Source organism: Salmo salar, chromosome ssa13 (assembly GCF_905237065.1).
Source record: "Salmo salar chromosome ssa13, Ssal_v3.1, whole genome shotgun sequence".
Classification (NCBI taxonomy): Eukaryota; Metazoa; Chordata; class Actinopteri; order Salmoniformes; family Salmonidae; genus Salmo; species Salmo salar.
This window is the reverse complement of record NC_059454.1, coordinates 6,072,878-6,093,601: the sequence shown is the minus strand read 5'-3', so window position 1 is coordinate 6,093,601 and position 20,724 is coordinate 6,072,878. Positions and strand designations below refer to the sequence as shown.

The following is a 20,724-nucleotide window of genomic DNA, read 5'->3' as shown; positions in this document are numbered from 1 at the left end:
TACTGTTCTGGTCCTCTCTTCTATAACATTAGACTACTGCTCTGGTCCTCTCTTCTATAACATCAGACTACTGTTCTGGTCCTCTTCTATAACAGACTACTGCTCTGGTCCTCTGTTCTATAATAGACTACTGTTCTGGTCCTCCCTTCTATAACATCAGACTACTGTTCTGGTCCTCTCTTCTATAACAGACTACTGTTCTGGTCCTCTCTTCTATAACATTAGACCACTGTTCTGGTCCTCTCTTCTATAACAGACTACTGTTCTGGTCCTCTCTTCTATAACATTAGACTACTGTTCTGGTCCTCTCTTCTATAACAGACTACTGTTCTGGTCCTCTCTTCTATAACATTAGACCACTGTTCTGGTCCTCTCTTCTATAACAGACTACTGTTCTGGTCCTCTCTTCTATAACATTAGACTACTGTTCTGGTCCTCTCTTCTATAACAGACTACTGTTCTGGTCCTCTCTTCTATAACATTAGACTACTGTTCTGGTCCTCTCTTCTATAACATTAGACTACTGTTCTGGTCCTCTCTTCTATAACATTAGACTACTGTTCTGGTCCTCTCTTCTATACCATCAGACTACTGTTCTGGTCCTCTCTTCAATACCATTAGACTACTGTTCTGGTCCTCTCATCTATACCATTAGACTACTGTTCTGGTCCTCTCTTCTATAACATTAGACTACTGTTTTGGTCCTCTCTTCTATAACATTAGACTACTGTTCTGGTCCTCTCATCTATACCATTAGACTACTGTTCTGGTCCTCTCTTCTATACCATTAGACTACTGTTCTGGTCCTCTCTTCTATAACATACTACTGTTCTGGTCCTCTCTTCTATAACATCAGACTACTGTTCTGGTCCTCTCTTCTATAACAGACTACTTTTCTGGCCCTCTCTTCTAGAACATTAGACTACTGTTCTGGTCCTCTCTTCTATAACATCAGACTACTGTTCTGGTCCTCTCTTCTATTTGTTTTCAACTCTCCAGTTGTTCTCTTATCCAATTAAGCTCTTACATTGTTCTTTTTGCCTCAGTGGATCGATGTAAACTATTTCTGCTCAAGTTTCTTAAAGCATTTAGCGATTGGCGTGTATTTGGAGCGTTACAGTTAAGCCCTAAAGCTTATAGGCTTATGTCACGGCCCCTCCTCTGCAGTGCAGTGGCGGTTCCTCCTGCAGGCAGAGGAGGGTCGTTAGTGATTGGAGCTGGTGTGATTGGAGCCACCTGGGCTCAGGGTATTTAACAAACTGCTCCTCTAACCTCCTTGGCTTGCTCTCTCTCTCTCTGCTCCTCCAGGTATGATCCTGTTTTGTTTGTTCCATTGTAGTTTTAGGTAGTTTCCCCTCAGTCATATTCACACTGTCACGTCCTGACCAGTAAAGGGGGTTATTTGTTATTGTAGTTTGGTCAGGGCGTGGCAGGGGGTGTTTGTTTTATGTGTTTCGGGGTTTTTGGGTTATGTTCTATGTTAGTATATTTCTATGTTGGTTCTAGTATGTCTATTCCTATGTTTAAGTTTATTGGGTTGACCTTCAATTGGAGGCAGCTGTTCCTCATTGCCTCTAATTGAAGGTCCTATTTAGTAGAGGGGGTGTTTTTTTTCTCCTGTGTTTTGTGGGTGGTTGTTTCCTGTTTTGTGTATGTTGCACCTGACGGGACTGTTTACTGTCGTTTAGTTATTTTGTTGTTGTAGAGTTAAAATAAAGTCATTATGAGCACGTCACACGCAGCTTCTTGGTCACGTTAAGACCTACGTTACACACACACACACACACACACACACACACACACAGATTCATGCATCCCTGCACTTTACATACACCCTACATTATGACATTTCCACACCTCATTCCTTTTTCTTTGTTTAAAGTTAATAGTTTTTGGTTTATAATAAAGAACCTTTTTGATTGGCCTATCCCTGTTGTTCGTGTCCCCTCATTTTTGCCACAGGCTATGAGCCGGCCTGTGACACTTATGCTACGCATTAACGCTATATAAACATAATGAAAGAAAAACCTCAATGTAACATATCGTTTAGATATCAATTACACAATAATTATACATCTATGGATTTTTAACGTATTGTTCTCTCTTTATTCAACCCGCCCGCCACCCAGATATAACAGCGGAGACTGTGGGTTATGAGCAGTGGCTGTCACGTCCTGACCAATATTTAGGTATTAGTTGTATAATATTTGGTCAGGAGGTATATTTGTTTTGTATTATGGGGTTTTTGTGTGTGGTGTAGTGGGGTGTGTTAGTGCTTGGTCTAGGTTCTAGGGTTGTTTTTCTATGTATAGTTAATTGGGGTTGGACTCCCAATTGAAGGCAGGTGTGTTGAGTTGCCTTTGATTGGGAGTCCTATATAGTAGGGTGTGTTTGTCTTTGTGTTTCGTGGGTAGTTGTTTTTTGCACTGCTAGGTATAGCCTGCGAAACTGTCATTCGTTGTTCTTGTTTTCTTGTTTTCACGTGTTCTCATTCATTTAATAAATTATGATGTTGAACACGCAACCGCTGCGTATTGGTCCACTTTCTCCAACGATGATTTCGCTATATCGTCTGGCGACGAAGAAATCCGTGACAGTGGCGACCCGTCATTCATGTTTTGAGCCTCGCCTGTTAAGCTAAAAAATAAAAAATCATATATATATATATATATATATTTTTTTTTTCATGTTATTTTGGCATTAATACGTGTCACATTCAGTTTACAAACATTGTAAAAAAAATACAAATCTTAGCTAGCAAGCTAGCAGTCATCATCATGAATCAAGTTGACAATCTACTGGCAAATCTTTTTTAATCCTTGTCATATGAAGAGAAATGTTTAAGAGAAATTATAGACAAAATGTATCGGTGCTCATCGGCCATTGGACAGAAATATTACACAACAAGTTGAAAATCGCCTTATTCAACAACGAGTGGTTTGGAAGGAATCAGTGGCTAACTGCAAGCGTTGCAAAGCAATCACTAGCCTGCTATTCAGTGGAGTGGGTGTGTGGTTCAAATTTGGGTTTAAGGGTCTCTTTTCCAAGCTTAAAAGGATAAACACTCAACATTGGCCATGCTGTCAATCCAGCACGACTTCTGCAGCGTTCAAAACAACTGGAAACTCTGAACTGGGAAATCTCAGACTTCAGTGAGTTCAAGACAACTGGGAACTCTGAACTGGGAAATCTCAGACTTCAGTGAGTTCAAGACAACTGGGAACTCTTGAAAAAAAAAACGTTCTCCGACTGGGGAAATCCGTTTTGAAAGGTCATAAGGTCATCCAACTCGGAATTCCAAGTCAGGAACTCGGGCCTCTTTCTCGAGCTCCAACTTGAAGATCACTGACGTCATGATTCAACCTAGTTTGTCAATCTCAATTGTCAGTAAAAAGCAATTTTTTTTAAGCAAGTCAGCCATATCAGCTATGTTTTTTTTAAAAGGTAGTAAATGAGGCTGAATGAACTGTTTCGCTGCCAGACAAGGCACCGCTGATAATCAGGTGTAGCAGTGGTAAGGTGTTGGGACTCTGCTGATAGTCAGGTGTATCAGTGGGTTGCTGAAACCAGGTGTAGCAGTGGTAAGGTGTTGGGACTCTGCTGATAGACAGGTGTATCAGTGGTAAGGTGTTGGGACTCTGCTGATAGACAGGTGTAGCAGTGGTAAGGTGTTGGGACTCTGCTGATAACCAGGTGTAACAGTGGTAAGGTGTTGTGCTGATAGACAGGTGTAACAGTGGTAAGGTGTTGGGACTCTGCTGATAACCAGGTGTAGCAGTGGTAAGGTGTTGGGACTCTGCTGTTGGAACTCTGCTGTTGGGACAGCTTTATGTAGGCCCTAGCAGTTTGTGGGCACCGTTTGTCACCGTTACAGTGCAATTAATGTATTGTTTACTTTTGTGTTGTGTTGTGTAGTGCCTTTGCTGGCATGCACAGATTTTTTTGTTGTTGTTGAGTTTGCCCCACCAAGATTTACATGTTAAAATCGCCATTGATTATGAATCAACCTACAGATCACTAGTGAGGGTGGGTTCTGCAGTGTGACCTGTTAAAGGACTCACCATCTTTCTGATGGCTTGGTTGGAGAGCTCATCAGCTGTTAAAGGACTCACCATCTTTCTGATGGCTTTGTTGGAGTGCTCATCAGCTGTTAAAGGACTCACCATCTTTCTGATGGCTGTGTTTCAGTGCTCTGCAGCTGTTAAAGGACTCACCATCTTTCTGATGGCTGTGTTTCAGTGCTCTGCAGCTGTTAAAGGACTCACCATCTTTCTGATGGCTGTGTTGGAGTGCTCTGCAGCTGTTAAAGGACTCACCATCTTTCTGATGGCTGTGTTTCAGTGCTTTGCAGCTGTTAAAGGACTCACCATCTTTCTGATGGCTGTGTTGGAGTGCTCTGCAGCTGTTAAAGGACTCACCATCTTTCTGATGGCTGTGTTGGAGTGCTCTGCAGCTGTTAAAGGACTCACCATGTTTCTGATGGCTGTGTTTCAGTGCTCTACAGCTGTTAAAGGACTCACCATCTTTCTGATGGCTGTGTTGGAGTGCTCTGCAGCTGTTAAAGGACTCACCATCTTTCTGATGGCTGTGTTGGAGTGCTCTGCAGCTGTTAAAGGACTCACAATCTTTCTGATGGCTGTGTTGGAGTGCTCTGCAGCTGTTAATTAAAGGACTCACCATCTTTCTGATGGCTGTGTTGGAGTGCTCTGCAGCTGTTAAAGGACTCACCATCTTTCTGTTGGCTGTGTTGGAGTGCTCTGCAGCTGTTAAAGGACTCACCATCTTTCTGATGGCTGTGTTGGAGTGCTCTGCAGCTGTTAAAGGACTCACCATCTTTCTGATGGCTGTGTTGGAGTGCTCTGCAGCTGTTAAAGGACTCACCATCTTTCTGATGGCTGTGTTGGAGTGCTCTGCAGCTGTTAAAGGACTCACAATCTTTCTGATGGCTGTGTTGGAGTGCTCTGCAGCTGTTAAAGGACTCACCATCTTTCTGATGGCTGTGTTGGAGTGCTCTGCAGCTGTTAAAGGACTCACCATCTTTCTGTTGGCTGTGTTGGAGTGCTCTGCAGCTGTTAAAGGACTCACCATCTTTCTGATGGATGTGTTGGAGTGCTCTGCAGCTGTTAAAGGACTCACCATCTTTCTGATGGCTGTGTTTCAGTGCTCTGCAGCTGTTAAAGGACTCACCATCTTTCTGATGACTGTGTTGGAGTGCTCTGCAGCTGTTAAAGGACTCACCATCTTTCTGATGGCTGTGTTGGAGTGCTCTGCAGCTGTTAAAGGACTCACCATCTTTCTGATGGCTGTGTTGGAGTGCTCTGCAGCTGTGGCGATCAACTCCAGAGATTCTGAAAAGACACAACAGAGATTTTGTTACGACAACAAACAAAAAAAAACAGTTTTAAATACTAACTTGCTCCTTTGAGCTCATATTCCTGCATTTCCCTTGAACATATTGGAAGTAATAATATATAATATATATTTTTTAGTATAATAATATATTTTTATTTGTATAGTTATTTTCATATCATAGAACACTCAAACTCAACTCTGGACCTCGAAGCCAGTTCCACTTCCTTTTTCCAGTGTTCCACTCTAATTAGACCAGTGACACCAGGTGTGTGGAATTAATTACCAGGTAAAACAGAAAGCCAACACGCTCCAGACCTCATAGGGTAAGAGTTGAATACTCCTGGCACTGCGAGTCTCAGAGTGGTTCACAATAGGACGACGACATAGTGTCCACCTGCCAAAAAAAAAAAACTATCTCCCCTTGCATTATAATGAGATTCAATGAACTCTAACTTTCGTTGCTAGGAATGTTGCTAGAACTCGTAAAATTCTGCCCGGATTACATAATAAACCTAAGTACCCATTGCTTTGTTGGTTGCTTGGCTCTATTTGACTTTGTAGTGGTCTCGGAGGACGGAGGATGCGGCCAGTTCTAGTTCACCTCATAACATCTCGCTTGGTCTGCGCAAATGTACTACCTCAGAATCGCTCTCCAAGGACGGTGACTACCTACTGATTCATACTGACTGAAAAGACTGAAAAGACAACACTCTTTCTTTACCCTATATTTGTCTTTATATAAGAAAAGGTTGTTAAATAGGAAGAAATAATTGAATCTGTTTTTAGATTGATTTTTAGATTTGACGTTGTTAGCCCTTACAAAAATGAATTTGTTGCGGCAAACTTCCTGCAGGTTTGTGACAAATTATTCTGTAAACTAAATAGTGTGCCAGAAAATATTCCCAGAAGTTTGCAAATGTTGTTACTAGTTGTTAAATCTGTTGCACTAGTGGCAAACAGTTCACCAGAGTTTTTTTTTTCTTCTTTCTTTTCTGGCAGACAAATCTCTCAAGATTCAATTTGATTCTGCGGCAAACCTGTGGAAACAAGATCCAAGACTAGTAACCGTTGACCCATCAGGGGGATTAGAAACATTTGTTGGAAAATGGAGAAGCATGCTATTTTCTCCTGCCACCAGCGCGTCAAGTCCACCAGACTACTTCCAAGTAATCTAGTGCGACTGAGTCACTGACGAGTGGAAAACGACATATGTTGTTTAGACAGATTTAAGGGTGTTTTTGGCTGATGAAAACACAAAGTTAACAAATGTTATGAATTTGATGATCCATCAGGGTAAAATAGGTCGTCCTATCATAATTAGGTAGCTAGCTAGTTATCTCTGGCTGTGCTAACCTTAGCATCGCGATCATGCTCGCAACGCTAGCGTACTGAAGTGTTGTCGCGGAATCTAACTAAATGCATGGCTTTTATCGACGTTTGGCTAGCTAACTAACTATGTCAGAGGTTGAGACCTTCTCATTGTTTTGGATTTGGAAATCCAACCACTGTAATAGAATGGCTCAGGGGCTGTGTGTATTTTCATTTAACCTTTATTTAACATGGCAAGTCAGTTAAGAACCAATTCTTAATGAATCCCACTCTCCTCATCCTCTACCTCTTTTGCTCCTCTCCCTCCTCCAGAGATGATATTTTGCATCTATTGACGTCTGATTGCCCAACAATCTGCCCACTCATCCCATCCCCATCTCTGGAGGCCTCCTTCCATTTCCACCTCCCTCATCAACCCCTCTGACATCATATCCTTTCTCTTCTGTCCGCCATTAACATTATTGAATTATATATATATATTTTTTTTACATACCTGATCTACCTGTAACCTGTGTGTTCGCTTGTTTACGTCTCTGTCTCCTACCCTTTAACTCCTGTTCTCCAGGACCTAGGGGGTTCTGCCCAACACCCAGACATGGATCCACCTGATGTCCTCCATTACCAACCACCCTCCAACTTTTCATTACATTGGCTACAGCTACTGTTGTTGTCATTATCTGATAAGAAAGTTTTCTTGCTTTATCATACTGGGCACATACATAATATGTGAGATAAACAGATGAACTAAAAAACACTAGCACTGCAAACACTCAGAAGAAAGAGCGCAGCAGTGCCTGGACTTCGCCGTCTCCCTCTTCAAGTCCCCGAGACTGGCTGCCTGTTGATAACAAATGACAGGCAGAACCTCCCACCCACACAGCATCCTCCTCTCCTCTCTATTCTACACACCAGAATGCAGTATTTCAGTCTGATTGCCATGTGAGTATACAAAAAATATAAATGAATGACACACCTGTAACACAGAAATCTTAAATATTGCCAGGTTGGTTTTCACAGCTGTTTCACAAGGAGCTCAGTGTTGTAAATTTGTAACATATACCTTCTTGGTATTTGTTTGTTCCACATTATTCATTGTTGTATCCAAGAAACTACAATAGGTACATATATATTCAACCACAAGGGTGTACTAACGAGCTATTGGAGATACACATAAAAAAAAATCATAACACAGAATTGTAGATGAGGGATGTATGTTTATTTTTTATTTAACCTTTATTTTACTAGGCAAGTCAGATGCTGAAAAAAAAAAACATGACAGCCTTGACTAGCCAGTGTATATCAAATGGATTTGCAGATGAATGGAGTGTAAATTAGCTGACTTTCTGATCTGTAAGGTAAGTAACTTTAACGTGTTAAGCAGATTACACGTCTTCTTTCCTATTTCCCGAAATGTAGCAACGTTTTAAGACGTGGATTTCATGTTGTTGAAATGTTAAAGGTGCAATATGCAGAAATTGCTCTGTCATTTCCTGGTTGCTAAAATTTCTAATAATTTTTGTTTATGTGACAAAACAAGCAATTCATAGTGTAGAGAATCATTGTACAATCTAAACGGCTGTAAAATATATTTTCAATAACCGTAAATGTATTAACAGCTGTTTGAAGCTGGTGTACAAAAGTAAAAGACGCAAAACAGAAACTTAAAGAAACGGGAAGCATAGAAATAGCCCACCTAGAACAGATCTACCACTTGTTAGACTTGCTTTCAATGAGAATGACAGATCTATAACTCACATTTCTATGTGAATTCAGTCGGGTCTCCCAAAAAGTTACATATTGCAAAGTACCCAAAAGTACTGTAGTTTGAAGTAATGTTTTAATCTTCTTAGCTAAACAAAGCTCATTTAAACAGTGACATTGTAGTGGAAATCAGCTTGGTTTGCATAGCGGGGATGAAAATAACGTAATTTTGACTGTAATGATCTCCAAAATTCGACACATTAGGTCATCACACTGTTGATATAGTGTAAACGATGCAGGGGGACATATTGATGGGCTTTCTCTATTTTAAAGTAGTTCCATTTCTTCTTCAACTACTTCTATGAGTTGGTAAACAAACTGAAATGGTGCATACTGCCCCCTGGAGGATGTTGTCGGAACAGGTATAAAGACAAGGTTGGTGATTTACTGCCCCCTGGGGGGTGTTGTCTGAACAGGTATAAAGACAAGGTTGGTGATTTACTGCCCCCTGGGGGGTGTTGTCTGAATAGGTATAAAGACGAAGTTGGTGATTTACTGCCCCCTGGAGGATGTTGTCTGAACAGGTATAAAGATGAGGTTGGTGATTTACTGCCCCCTGGAGGGTGTTGTCTGAACAGGTATCAAGCCAAGGTTGGTGATTTACTGCACCCTGGAGGATGTTGTCTGAACAGGTATAAAGACAAGGTTGGTGATTTACTGCCCCCTGGAGGGTGATGTCTGAACAGGTATAAAGATGAGGTTGGTGATTTACTGCCCCCTGGAGGATGATGTCTGAACAGGTATAAAGACAAGGTTGGGGATTTACTGCCCCCTGGAGGGTGATGTCTGAACAGGTATAAAGATGAGGTTGGTGATTTACTGCCCCCTGGAGGATGTTGTCTGAACAGGTATAAAGACAAGGTTGGGGATTTACTGCCCCCTGGAGTTATGGAATGTTTGAAGAGTAGTTTCAATCATTGGCTGACCCTTTCTGCTGACCTGGAAGGAATTTTGTGATTCTTCATTAACTCAGGTCCCACCCAGTTGACTAATAGTCAAAGCGCTCAATGGAGTTGCATCCAGAGCTGACTTTCTAGCAGTCTGCAGCAGCACAAACTGCACAAACAACACTGAAATGAGACACAATGTGAAGGGTGTGTGTGTGTGTGTGTGTGTGTGTGTGTGTGTGTGTGTGTGTGTGTGTGTGTGTGTGTGTGTGTGTATAGCAGTGCATGACGCAGGGCCGGGATGGGTTCCAACACTCACTCTGTGCATCCTTAAAGTCATCATGGTCACCAGGTAGACGGTGCAGGTAGTCTTTCAGCAGCAGCTCGTAGCGAGGGATCCTCTGAACCGGCTCCAACATGTGGTGCTGTAGGGTCAGGTTACCACAGCGCTCCTCTCTCTGAGGACACACAGACACACACACACACACACACACACACGCATACACACACACACACACACACACACACACACACACACACACACACACACACACAGACGCATATACACACACACACAGACACACACACACACACACACAGACACACACGCGCACGTGCACACATACACGCACGCACGCACACGCACACACACACACACAGACACAGACGCATATACACACACACACAGACACACACACACACACACAGACGCATATACACACACACACACACACACACACACAGACACACACACACACACACACACACACAGACACACACACACACACACACACACACAGGAAGCTGTTGAGCGTGAAAAATCCAGCAGCGTTGCAGTTCTTCACACAAACCGGTGGGTCTGGCACCTACTACCATAACCTTTTCAAAGGCATTTTAATATTTTGTCTTGCCCATTCACCCTCTGCATGGCACACAATCCATGTCTAAATTGTCTCAAGGCACAAAAAAAAAAAAATCCTTCCCTAACCAGTGTACTCCTCTTTATCTACACCAGGGGTTCCCCAACTGGCAGCCTGTGATTTTATATGGCCTGTGAAAGTATTCAGACCCCTTGACTTTTTTCCCACATTTTGTTACGTTACAGCCTCATTCTAAAATGGATTCCATTAAGAAAGGGAGAAGGGCATTGACAGTGGATATCAGAGCAAAAAAAGCAAGCCATGAGGTTGAAAGGAATTGTCTGTAGAGCTCCAAGACAGGATTGTGTCGAGGCACAGATCTGGGGAAGGATACCAACAAAAAGAAATTCAGCATTAAAGGTCCCTAAGAACACAGTGGCCTCCATCATTCTTAATTGGAAAAGTTTGGAACCACCAAGACTCTTCCTAGAGCTGGCCGCCCGGCCAAACTGAGCAATCGGGGGAGAAGGGCCTTGGTCAGGGAGATGACTAAGAACCCAATGGTCACTCTGACAGAGCTCTAGAGTTCCTCTGTGGAGATAGGAGAACATTCCAGAAGGACAATCATCTCTGCAGCACTCCACCAATCAGACCTTTATGGTAATGGCCAAAGTTACTCCTCAGTAAAAGCCACATGACAGCTCGCTTGCCAAAATGCATGAGAAACAAGATTTTCTGGTCTGATGGTGGCTATAGACTATATATCAGCTATGGAGGCTATAGACTACATATCAACTACAGAGGAGCCACCATAGACTATATACAGAGGAGCTACCATAGACTATATACCAGCTACAGAGGAGTCAGCATAGACTATATATCAACTACAGAGGAGTCACCAGACTATATACAGAGGAGTCACCATAGACTATATATCAGCTACAGAGGATTCACCATAGACTATATATCAGCTACAGAGGAGTCACCATAGACTATATACAGAGGAGTCCCCATAGACTGTATATCAACTACAGAGGAGTCACCATAGACTATATACCAGCTACAGAGGAGTCACCATAGACTATATACAGAGGAGCCACCATAGACTATATACCAGCTACAGAGGAGTCACCATAGACTATATACAGAGGAGTCACCATAGACTATATACCAGCTACAGAGGAGTCACCATAGACTATATATCAGCTACAGAGGAGTCACCATAGACTATATACAGAGGAGTCACCATATCAGCTATGGAGGCTATAGACTACATATCAACTACAGAGGAGCCACCATAGACTATATACAGAGGAGCTACCATAGACTATATACCAGCTACAGAGGAGTCAGCATAGACTATATATCAACTACAGAGGAGTCACCAGACTATATACAGAGGAGTCACCATAGACTATATATCAGCTACAGAGGATTCACCATAGACTATATATCAGCTACAGAGGAGTCACCATAGACTATATACAGAGGAGTCACCATAGACTGTATATCAACTACAGAGGAGTCACCATAGACTATATACCAGCTACAGAGGAGTCACCATAGACTATATACAGAGGAGCCACCATAGACTATATACCAGCTACAGAGGAGTCACCATAGACTATATACAGAGGAGTCACCATAGACTATATACCAGCTACAGAGGAGTCACCATAGACTATATATCAGCTACAGAGGAGTCACCATAGACTATATACAGAGGAGTCACCATAGACTGTATATCAACTACAGAGGAGTCACCATAGACAATATACCAGCTACAGAGGAGTCACCATAGACTATATACAGAGGAGCCACCATAGACTATATGCCAGCTACAGAGGAGTCACCATAGACTATATACAGAGGAGTCACCATAGACTATATACCAGCTACAGAGGAGTCACCATAGACTATATATCAGCTACAGAGGAGTCACCATAGACTATATACAGAGGAGTCACCATAGACTGTATATCAACTACAGAGGAGTCACCATAGACTATATACCAGCTACAGAGGAGTCACCATAGACTATATACAGAGGAGCCACCATAGACTATATACCAGCTACAGAGGAGTCACCATAGACTATATACAGAGGAGTCACCATAGACTATATACCAGCTACAGAGGAGTCACCATAGACTATATATCAGCTACAGAGGAGTCACCATAGACTATATACAGAGGAGTCACCATATCAGCTATGGAGGCTATAGACTACATATCAACTACAGAGGAGCCACCATAGACTATATACAGAGGAGCTACCATAGACTATATACCAGCTACAGAGGAGTCAGCATAGACTATATATCAACTACAGAGGAGTCACCAGACTATATACAGAGGAGTCACCATAGACTATATATCAGCTACAGAGGAGTCACCATAGACTATATACAGAGGAGTCACCATAGACTGTATATCAACTACAGAGGAGTCACCATAGACTATATACCAGCTACAGAGGAGTCACCATAGACTATATACAGAGGAGCCACCATAGACTATATACCAGCTACAGAGGAGTCACCATAGACTATATACAGAGGAGTCACCATAGACTATATACCAGCTACAGAGGAGTCACCATAGACTATATATCAGCTACAGAGGAGTCACCATAGACTATATACAGAGGAGTCACCATAGACTGTATATCAACTACAGAGGAGTCACCATAGACAATATACCAGCTACAGAGGAGTCACCATAGACTATATACAGAGGAGCCACCATAGACTATATGCCAGCTACAGAGGAGTCACCATAGACTATATACAGAGGAGTCACCATAGACTATATACCAGCTACAGAGGAGTCACCATAGACTATATATCAGCTACAGAGGAGTCACCATAGACTATATACAGAGGAGTCACAATAGACTGTATATCAACTGCAGAGGAGTCACCATAGACTATATACCAGCTACAGAGGAGTCACCATAGACTATATACAGAGGAGCCACCATAGACTATATACCAGCTACAGAGGAGTCACCATAGACTATATACAGAGGAGTCACAATAGACTATATACCAGCTACAGAGGAGTCACGATAGACTATATATCAGCTACAGAGGAGTCACCATAGACTATATACAGAGGAGTCATCATAGACTATATACCAGCTACAGAGGAGTCACCATAGACTATATACCAGCTACAGAGGAGTCACCATAGACTATATATCAACTACAGAGGAGTCACCATAGACTATATACCAGCTACAGAGGAGTCACCATAGACCATATACCAGCTACAGAGGAGTCACCATAGACTATATACAGAGGAGTCACCATAGACTATATACCAGCTACAGAGGAGTCACCATAGACTATATACAGAGGAGTCACCATAGACTATATACCAGCTACAGAGGAGTCACCATAGACTATATATCAGCTACAGAGGAGTCACCATAGACTATATACAGAGGAGTGACCATAGACTATATATCAGCTACAGAGGAGTCACCATAGACAATATATCTGCTACAGAGGAGTCACCATAGACTATATATCAGCTACAGAGGAGTCACCATAGACTATATATCAGCTACAGAGGAGTCACCATAGACTATATATCAGCTACAGAGGAGTCACTAGACTATATACAGAGGAGTCACCATAGACTGTATATCAACTACAGAGGAGTCACCATAGACTATATACCAGCTACAGAGGAGTCACCATAGACTATATACAGAGGAGCCACCATAGACTATATACCAGCTACAGAGGAGTCACCATAGACTATATACAGAGGAGTCACCATAGACTATATACCAGCTACAGAGGAGTCACCATAGACTATATATCAGCTACAGAGGAGTCACCATAGACTATATACAGAGGAGTCACAATAGACAGTATATCAACTACAGAGGAGTCACCATAGACTATATACCAGCTACAGAGGAGTCACCATAGACTATATACAGAGGAGCCACCATAGACTATATACCAGCTACAGAGGAGTCACCATAGACTATATACAGAGGAGTCACCATAGACTATATACCAGCTACAGAGGAGTCACCATAGACTATATATCAGCTACAGAGGAGTCACCATAGACTATATACAGAGGAGTCACCATAGACTATACATCAGCTACAGAGGAGTCACCATAGACAATATATCAGCTACAGAGGAGTCACCATAGACTATATACCAGCTACAGAGGAGTCACCATAGACTATATATCAGCTACAGAGGAGTCACCATAGACTATATATCAGCTACAGAGGAGTCACCATAGACTATATACAGAGGACTCACCATAGACTGTATATCAACTACAGAGGAGTCACCAAAGACAAAATACCAGCTACAGAGGAGTCACCATAGACTATATACAGAGGAGTCACCATAGACTATATACCAGCTACAGAGGAGTCACCATAGACTATATATCAGCTACAGAGGAGTCACCATAGACTATATACAGAGGAGTCACCATAGACAATATATCAGCTACAGAGGAGTCACCATAGACAATATATCAGCTACAGAGGAGTCACCATAGACTATATACCAGCTACAGAGGAGTCACCATAGACTATATATCAGCTACAGAGGAGTCACCATAGACTATATACAGAGGAGTCACCATAGACTATATACAGAGGAGTCACCATAGACTATATACCAGCTACAGAGGAGTCACCATAGACTATATACCAGCTACAGAGGAGTCACCATAGACTATATACCAGCTACAGAGGAGTCACTATAGACTGTATATCAGCAACAGAGAAGTCACCATAGACTATATACAGAGGAGTCACCATAGACTATATACCAGCTACAGAGGAGTCACCATAGACTATATACCAGCTACAGAGGAGCCACCATAGACTATATACCAGCTACAGAGGAGTCACCATAGACTATATATCAGCTACAGAGGAGTCACCATAGACTATATACAGAGGAGTCACCACAGACTGTATATCAGCAACAGAGAAGTCACCATAGACTATATACAGAGGAGTCACCATAGACTATATACCAGCTACAGAGGAGTCACCATAGACTATATACCAGCTACAGAGGAGCCACCATAGACTATATACCAGCTACAGAGGAGTCACCATAGACTATATACAGAGGAGTCACCATAGAGTATATACCGGCTACAGAGGAGTCACCATAGACTATATACAGAGGAGTCACGATAGACTATATACAGAGGAGTCACCATAGACTAAACATCCGCAACAGAGGAGTCACCATAGACTATATACAGAGGAGTCACCATAGACTATATACCAGCTACAGAGGAGTCACCATAGACTATATATCAGCTACAGAGGAGTCACCATAGACTATATACCAACTACAGAGGAGTCACCATAGACTATATACAGAGGAGTCACCATAGACTGTATACCAGCTACAGAGGAGTCACCATAGACTATATACAGAAGGGTCACCATAGACTATATACAGAGGAGTCACCATAGACTGTATATCAGCTACAGAGGAGTCACCATAGACTATATACAGAGGCGCTACCATGGACTATATACCAGCTACAGAGGAGTCACCATAGACTATATATCAGCTACAGAGGAGTCACCATAGACTATATACAGAGGAGTCACCATAGACTGTATATCAGCTACAGAGGAGTCACCATAGACTATATATCAACGACAGAGGAGTCACCATAGACTATATACAGAGGAGCCACCATAGACTATATACAGAGGAGTCACCATAGACCAGATACCAGCTACAGAGGAGTCACCATAGACTATATACCAACTACAGAGGAGCCACCATAGACAATATACAGAGGAGCCACCATAGACTATATACCAGCTACAGAGGAGTCACCATAGACTATATACAGAGGAGTCACCATAGACTATATACCAGCTACAGAGTATTCACCATAGACTATATATCAGCTACAGAGGAGTCACCATAGATTATATACCAGCTACAGAGGAGCCACCATAGACTATATATCAGCTACAGAGGAGTCACCATAGACTATATACAGAGGAGTCACCATAGACTGTATATCAGCTACAGAGGAGTCACCATAGACTATATATCAGCTACAGAGGAGTCACCATAGACTATATACAGAGGAGTCACCATAGACTGTATATCAGCTACAGAGGAGTCACCATAGACTATATATCAGCTACAGAGGAGTCACCATAGACTATATAAGTACAGAGGAGTCACCATAGACTATATACCAGGCTACAGAGGAGTCACCATAGACTATATATCAACTACAGAGGAGCCACCATAGACAATACTACAGAGGAGTCACCATAGACTATATACCAGCTACAGAGGAGTCACCATAGACTATAGTACAGAGGAGTCACCATAGACTATATACCAGCTACAGAGGAGTCACCATAGACTATATATCAGCTACAGAGGAGTCACCATAGTAAGAGTCACCATAGACTGTATATCAGCTACAGAGGAGTCACCATAGACTATATACAGAGGAGTCACCATAGACTGTATATCAGCTACAGAGGAGTCACCATAGACTATATATCAGCTACAGAGGAGTCACCATAGACTATATACCAGCTACAGAGGAGTCACCATAGACTATATACAGAGGAGTCACCATAGAGTATATACCGGCTACAGAGGAGTCACCATAGACTATATACAGAGGAGTCACGATAGACTATATACAGAGGAGTCACCATAGACTAAACATCCGCAACAGAGGAGTCACCATAGACTATATACCAGCTACAGAGGAGTCACCATAGACTATATACCAACTACAGAGGAGTCACCATAGACTATATACAGAGGAGTCACCATAGACTGTATACCAGCTACAGAGGAGTCACCATAGACTATATACAGAAGGGTCACCATAGACTATATACAGAGGAGTCACCATAGACTGTATATCAGCTACAGAGGAGTCACCATAGACTATATACAGAGGCGCTACCATGGACTATATACCAGCTACAGAGGAGTCACCATAGACTATATATCAGCTACAGAGGAGTCACCATAGACTATATACAGAGGAGTCACCATAGACTGTATATCAGCTACAGAGGAGTCACCATAGACTATATATCAACGACAGAGGAGTCACCATAGACTATATACAGAGGAGCCACCATAGACTATATACAGAGGAGTCACCATAGACCAGATACCAGCTACAGAGGAGTCACCATAGACTATATACCAACTACAGAGGAGCCACCATAGACAATATACAGAGGAGCCACCATAGACTATATACCAGCTACAGAGGAGTCACCATAGACTATATACAGAGGAGTCACCATAGACTATATACCAGCTACAGAGTATTCACCATAGACTATATATCAGCTACAGAGGAGTCACCATAGATTATATACCAGCTACAGAGGAGCCACCATAGACTATATATCAGCTACAAAGGAGTCACCATAGACTATATACAGAGGAGTCACCATAGACTGTATATCAGCTACAGAGGAGTCACCATAGACTATATATCAGCTACAGAGGAGTCACCATAGACTATATACAGAGGAGTCACCATAGACTGTATATCAGCTACAGAGGAGTCACCATAGACTATATATCAGCTACAGAGGAGTCACCATAGACTATATACAGAGGAGTCAACATAGACTATATACCAGCTACAGAGGAGTCACCATAGACTATATATCAACTACAGAGGAGTCACCATAGACTATATACAGAGGAGTCACCATAGACTATATACCAGCTACAGAGGAGTCACCATAGACTATATATCAACTACAGAGGAGTCACCATGGACTATATACAGAGGAGTCACCATAGACTATATACCAGCTACAGAGGAGTCACCATAGACTATATACCAGCTACAGAGAAGTCACCATAGACTATATACAGAGGAGTCACAATAGACTATATACAGAGGAGTCACCATAGACTATATATCAACTACAGAGGAGTCACCATAGACTATATACCAGCTACAGAGGAGTCACCATAGACTATATACAGAGGAGCCACCATAGACTATATACCAGCTACAGAGGAGTCACCATAGACTATATACAGAGGAGTCACCATAGACTATATACCAGCTACAGAGGAGTCACCATAGACTATATACAGAGGAGTCACCATAGACTGTATATCAGCAACAGAGAAGTCACCATAGACTATATACAGAGGAGTCACCATAGACTATATACCAGCTACAGAGGAGTCACCATAGACTAAATATCAGCTTATATATCTATGGGAGCCACAAGCTCCGACAGACAGCAGGGTATAGTACAAGGATGCTGGTGGTTGTAATCAGATTGATCAGGTCTGAAACCATGTTAGTATTCAGTAAGAGTAATCTCTGAGCAGAGTGTTTGAAGTAGGAGAGTCTGCTAGATCATTAGTATTCTACTGGCTGATCTTTTCCAACAACATGACTGGTTCCCAGTCCCACCACCTAGCTACCAGTCATATTAACCTGACTGGCTCCCACCACCTAGTTACCAGTCATATTAACCTGACTGGCTCCCACCACCTAGTTACCAGTCATATTAACCTGACTGGCTGCCACCACCTAGTTACCAGTCATATTAACCTGACTGGCTCCCAGTCCCACCACCTAGTTACCAGTCATATTAACCTGACTGGCTCCCACCACCTAGTTACCAGTCATATTAACCTGACTGGCTCCCACCACCTAGTTACCAGTCATATTAACCTGACTGGCTCCCACCACCTAGTTACCAGTCATATTAACCTGACTGGCTCCCAGTCCCACCACCTAGTTACCAGTCATATTAACCTGACTGGCTCCCACCACCTAGTTACCAGTCATATTAACCTGACTGGCTGCCACCACCTAGTTACCAGTCATATTAACCTGACTGGCTCCCAGTCCCACCACCTAGTTACCAGTCATATTAACCTGACTGGCTCCCACCACCTAGTTACCAGTCATATTAACCTGACTGGCTCCCAGTTCCACCACCTAGTTACCAGTCATATTAACCTGACTGGCTCCCAGTTCCACCACCTAGTTACCAGTCATATTAACCTGACTGGCTCCCAGTCCCACCACCTAGTTACCAGTCATATTAACCTGACTGGCTCCCAGTCCCACCACCTAGTTACCAGTCATATTAACCTGACTGGCTCCCACCACCTAGTTACCAGTCATATTAACCTGACTGGCTCCCACCACCTAGTTACCAGTCATATTAACCTGACTGGCTCCCAGTCCCAGCACCTAGTTACCAGTCATATTAACCTGACTGGCTCCCACCACCTAGTTACCAGTCATATTAACCTGACTGGCTCCCACCACCTAGTTACCAGTCATATTAACCTGACTGGCTCCCACCACCTAGTTACCAGTCATATTAACCTGACTGGCTCCCAGTCCCACCACCTAGTTACCAGTCATATTAACCTAACTGGCTCCCAGTCCCACCACCTAGTTACCAGTCATATTAACCTGACTGGTTCCCAGTCCCACCACCTAGTTACCAGTCATATTAACCTGACTGGCTCCCACCACCTAGTTACCAGTCATATTAACCTGACTGGCTCCCAGTCCCACCACCTAGTTACCAGTCATATTAACCTGACTGGCTCCCACCACCTAGTTACCAGTCATATTAACCTGACTGGCTCCCACCACCTAGTTACCAGTCATATTAACCTGACTGGCTCCCAGTCCCACCACCTAGTTACCAGTCATATTAACCTGACTGGCTCCCAGTCCCACCACCTAGTTACCAGTCATATTAACCTGACTGGCTCCCAGTCCCACCACCTAGTTACCAGTCATATTAACCTGACTGGCTCCCACCACCTAGTTACCAGTCATATTAACCTGACTGGCTCCCACCACCTAGTTACCAGTCATATTAACCTGACTGGCTCCCAGTCCCACCACCTAGTTACCAGTCATATTAACCTGACTGGCTCCCAGTCACACCACCTAGTTACCAGTCATATTAACCTGACTGGCTCCCACCACCTAGTTACCAGTCATATTAACCTGACTGGCTCCCACCACCTAGTTACCAGTCATATTAACCTGACTGGCTCCCAGTCCCACCACCTAGTTACCAGTCATATTAACCTGACTGGCTCCCAGTCCCACCACCTAGCTACCAGTCATATTAACCTGACTGGCTCCCAGTCCCACCACCTAGTTACCAGTCATATCAGGGAAAATATTATAGAAGCTCATGTATAATTGAATCAATTCAGAAAGACTGATATTGATATTCCTTACACGTTACACTACAATGAATACTCACACTCAGTAAGGGGGGTTTCAAATCCTGACAGTGGACGTGTGCATTCTGCTTCATTACACATGTAATGAACATGTATAAGGACATCCTGTTTAACACCAGGCAACCAGATCCAGAGTGTGGTATTGAATATTACCCAACATCCTCTGGAAAGCACACAAACACGTCTCCACATTATCCTATGGATCTGTTCATGGTATTTCCACTACCAGGGAATAAAAACATATCACATTTTATTTATTTA

The 20,724-nt window shown here is 42.8% G+C and overlaps 1 protein-coding gene across 2 annotated transcripts in view; it reads right to left on the bottom strand.

Annotated features, from left to right (window-relative positions):
- Positions 1-20,724, bottom strand: part of LOC106566349 (FYVE, RhoGEF and PH domain-containing protein 1) — a 167,209-nt gene that overhangs the window by 33,456 nt on the left and 113,029 nt on the right. For both annotated transcript variants that reach the window (XM_045692846.1, XM_045692847.1), the window contains exons 7-8: positions 9,649-9,787; positions 5,290-5,348 (exon numbers count right to left, since the gene is read on the bottom strand). In XM_045692846.1, the coding sequence (XP_045548802.1) occupies positions 5,290-5,348; positions 9,649-9,787 (198 nt within the window). The remainder of the gene's footprint in view (positions 1-5,289; positions 5,349-9,648; positions 9,788-20,724) is intronic.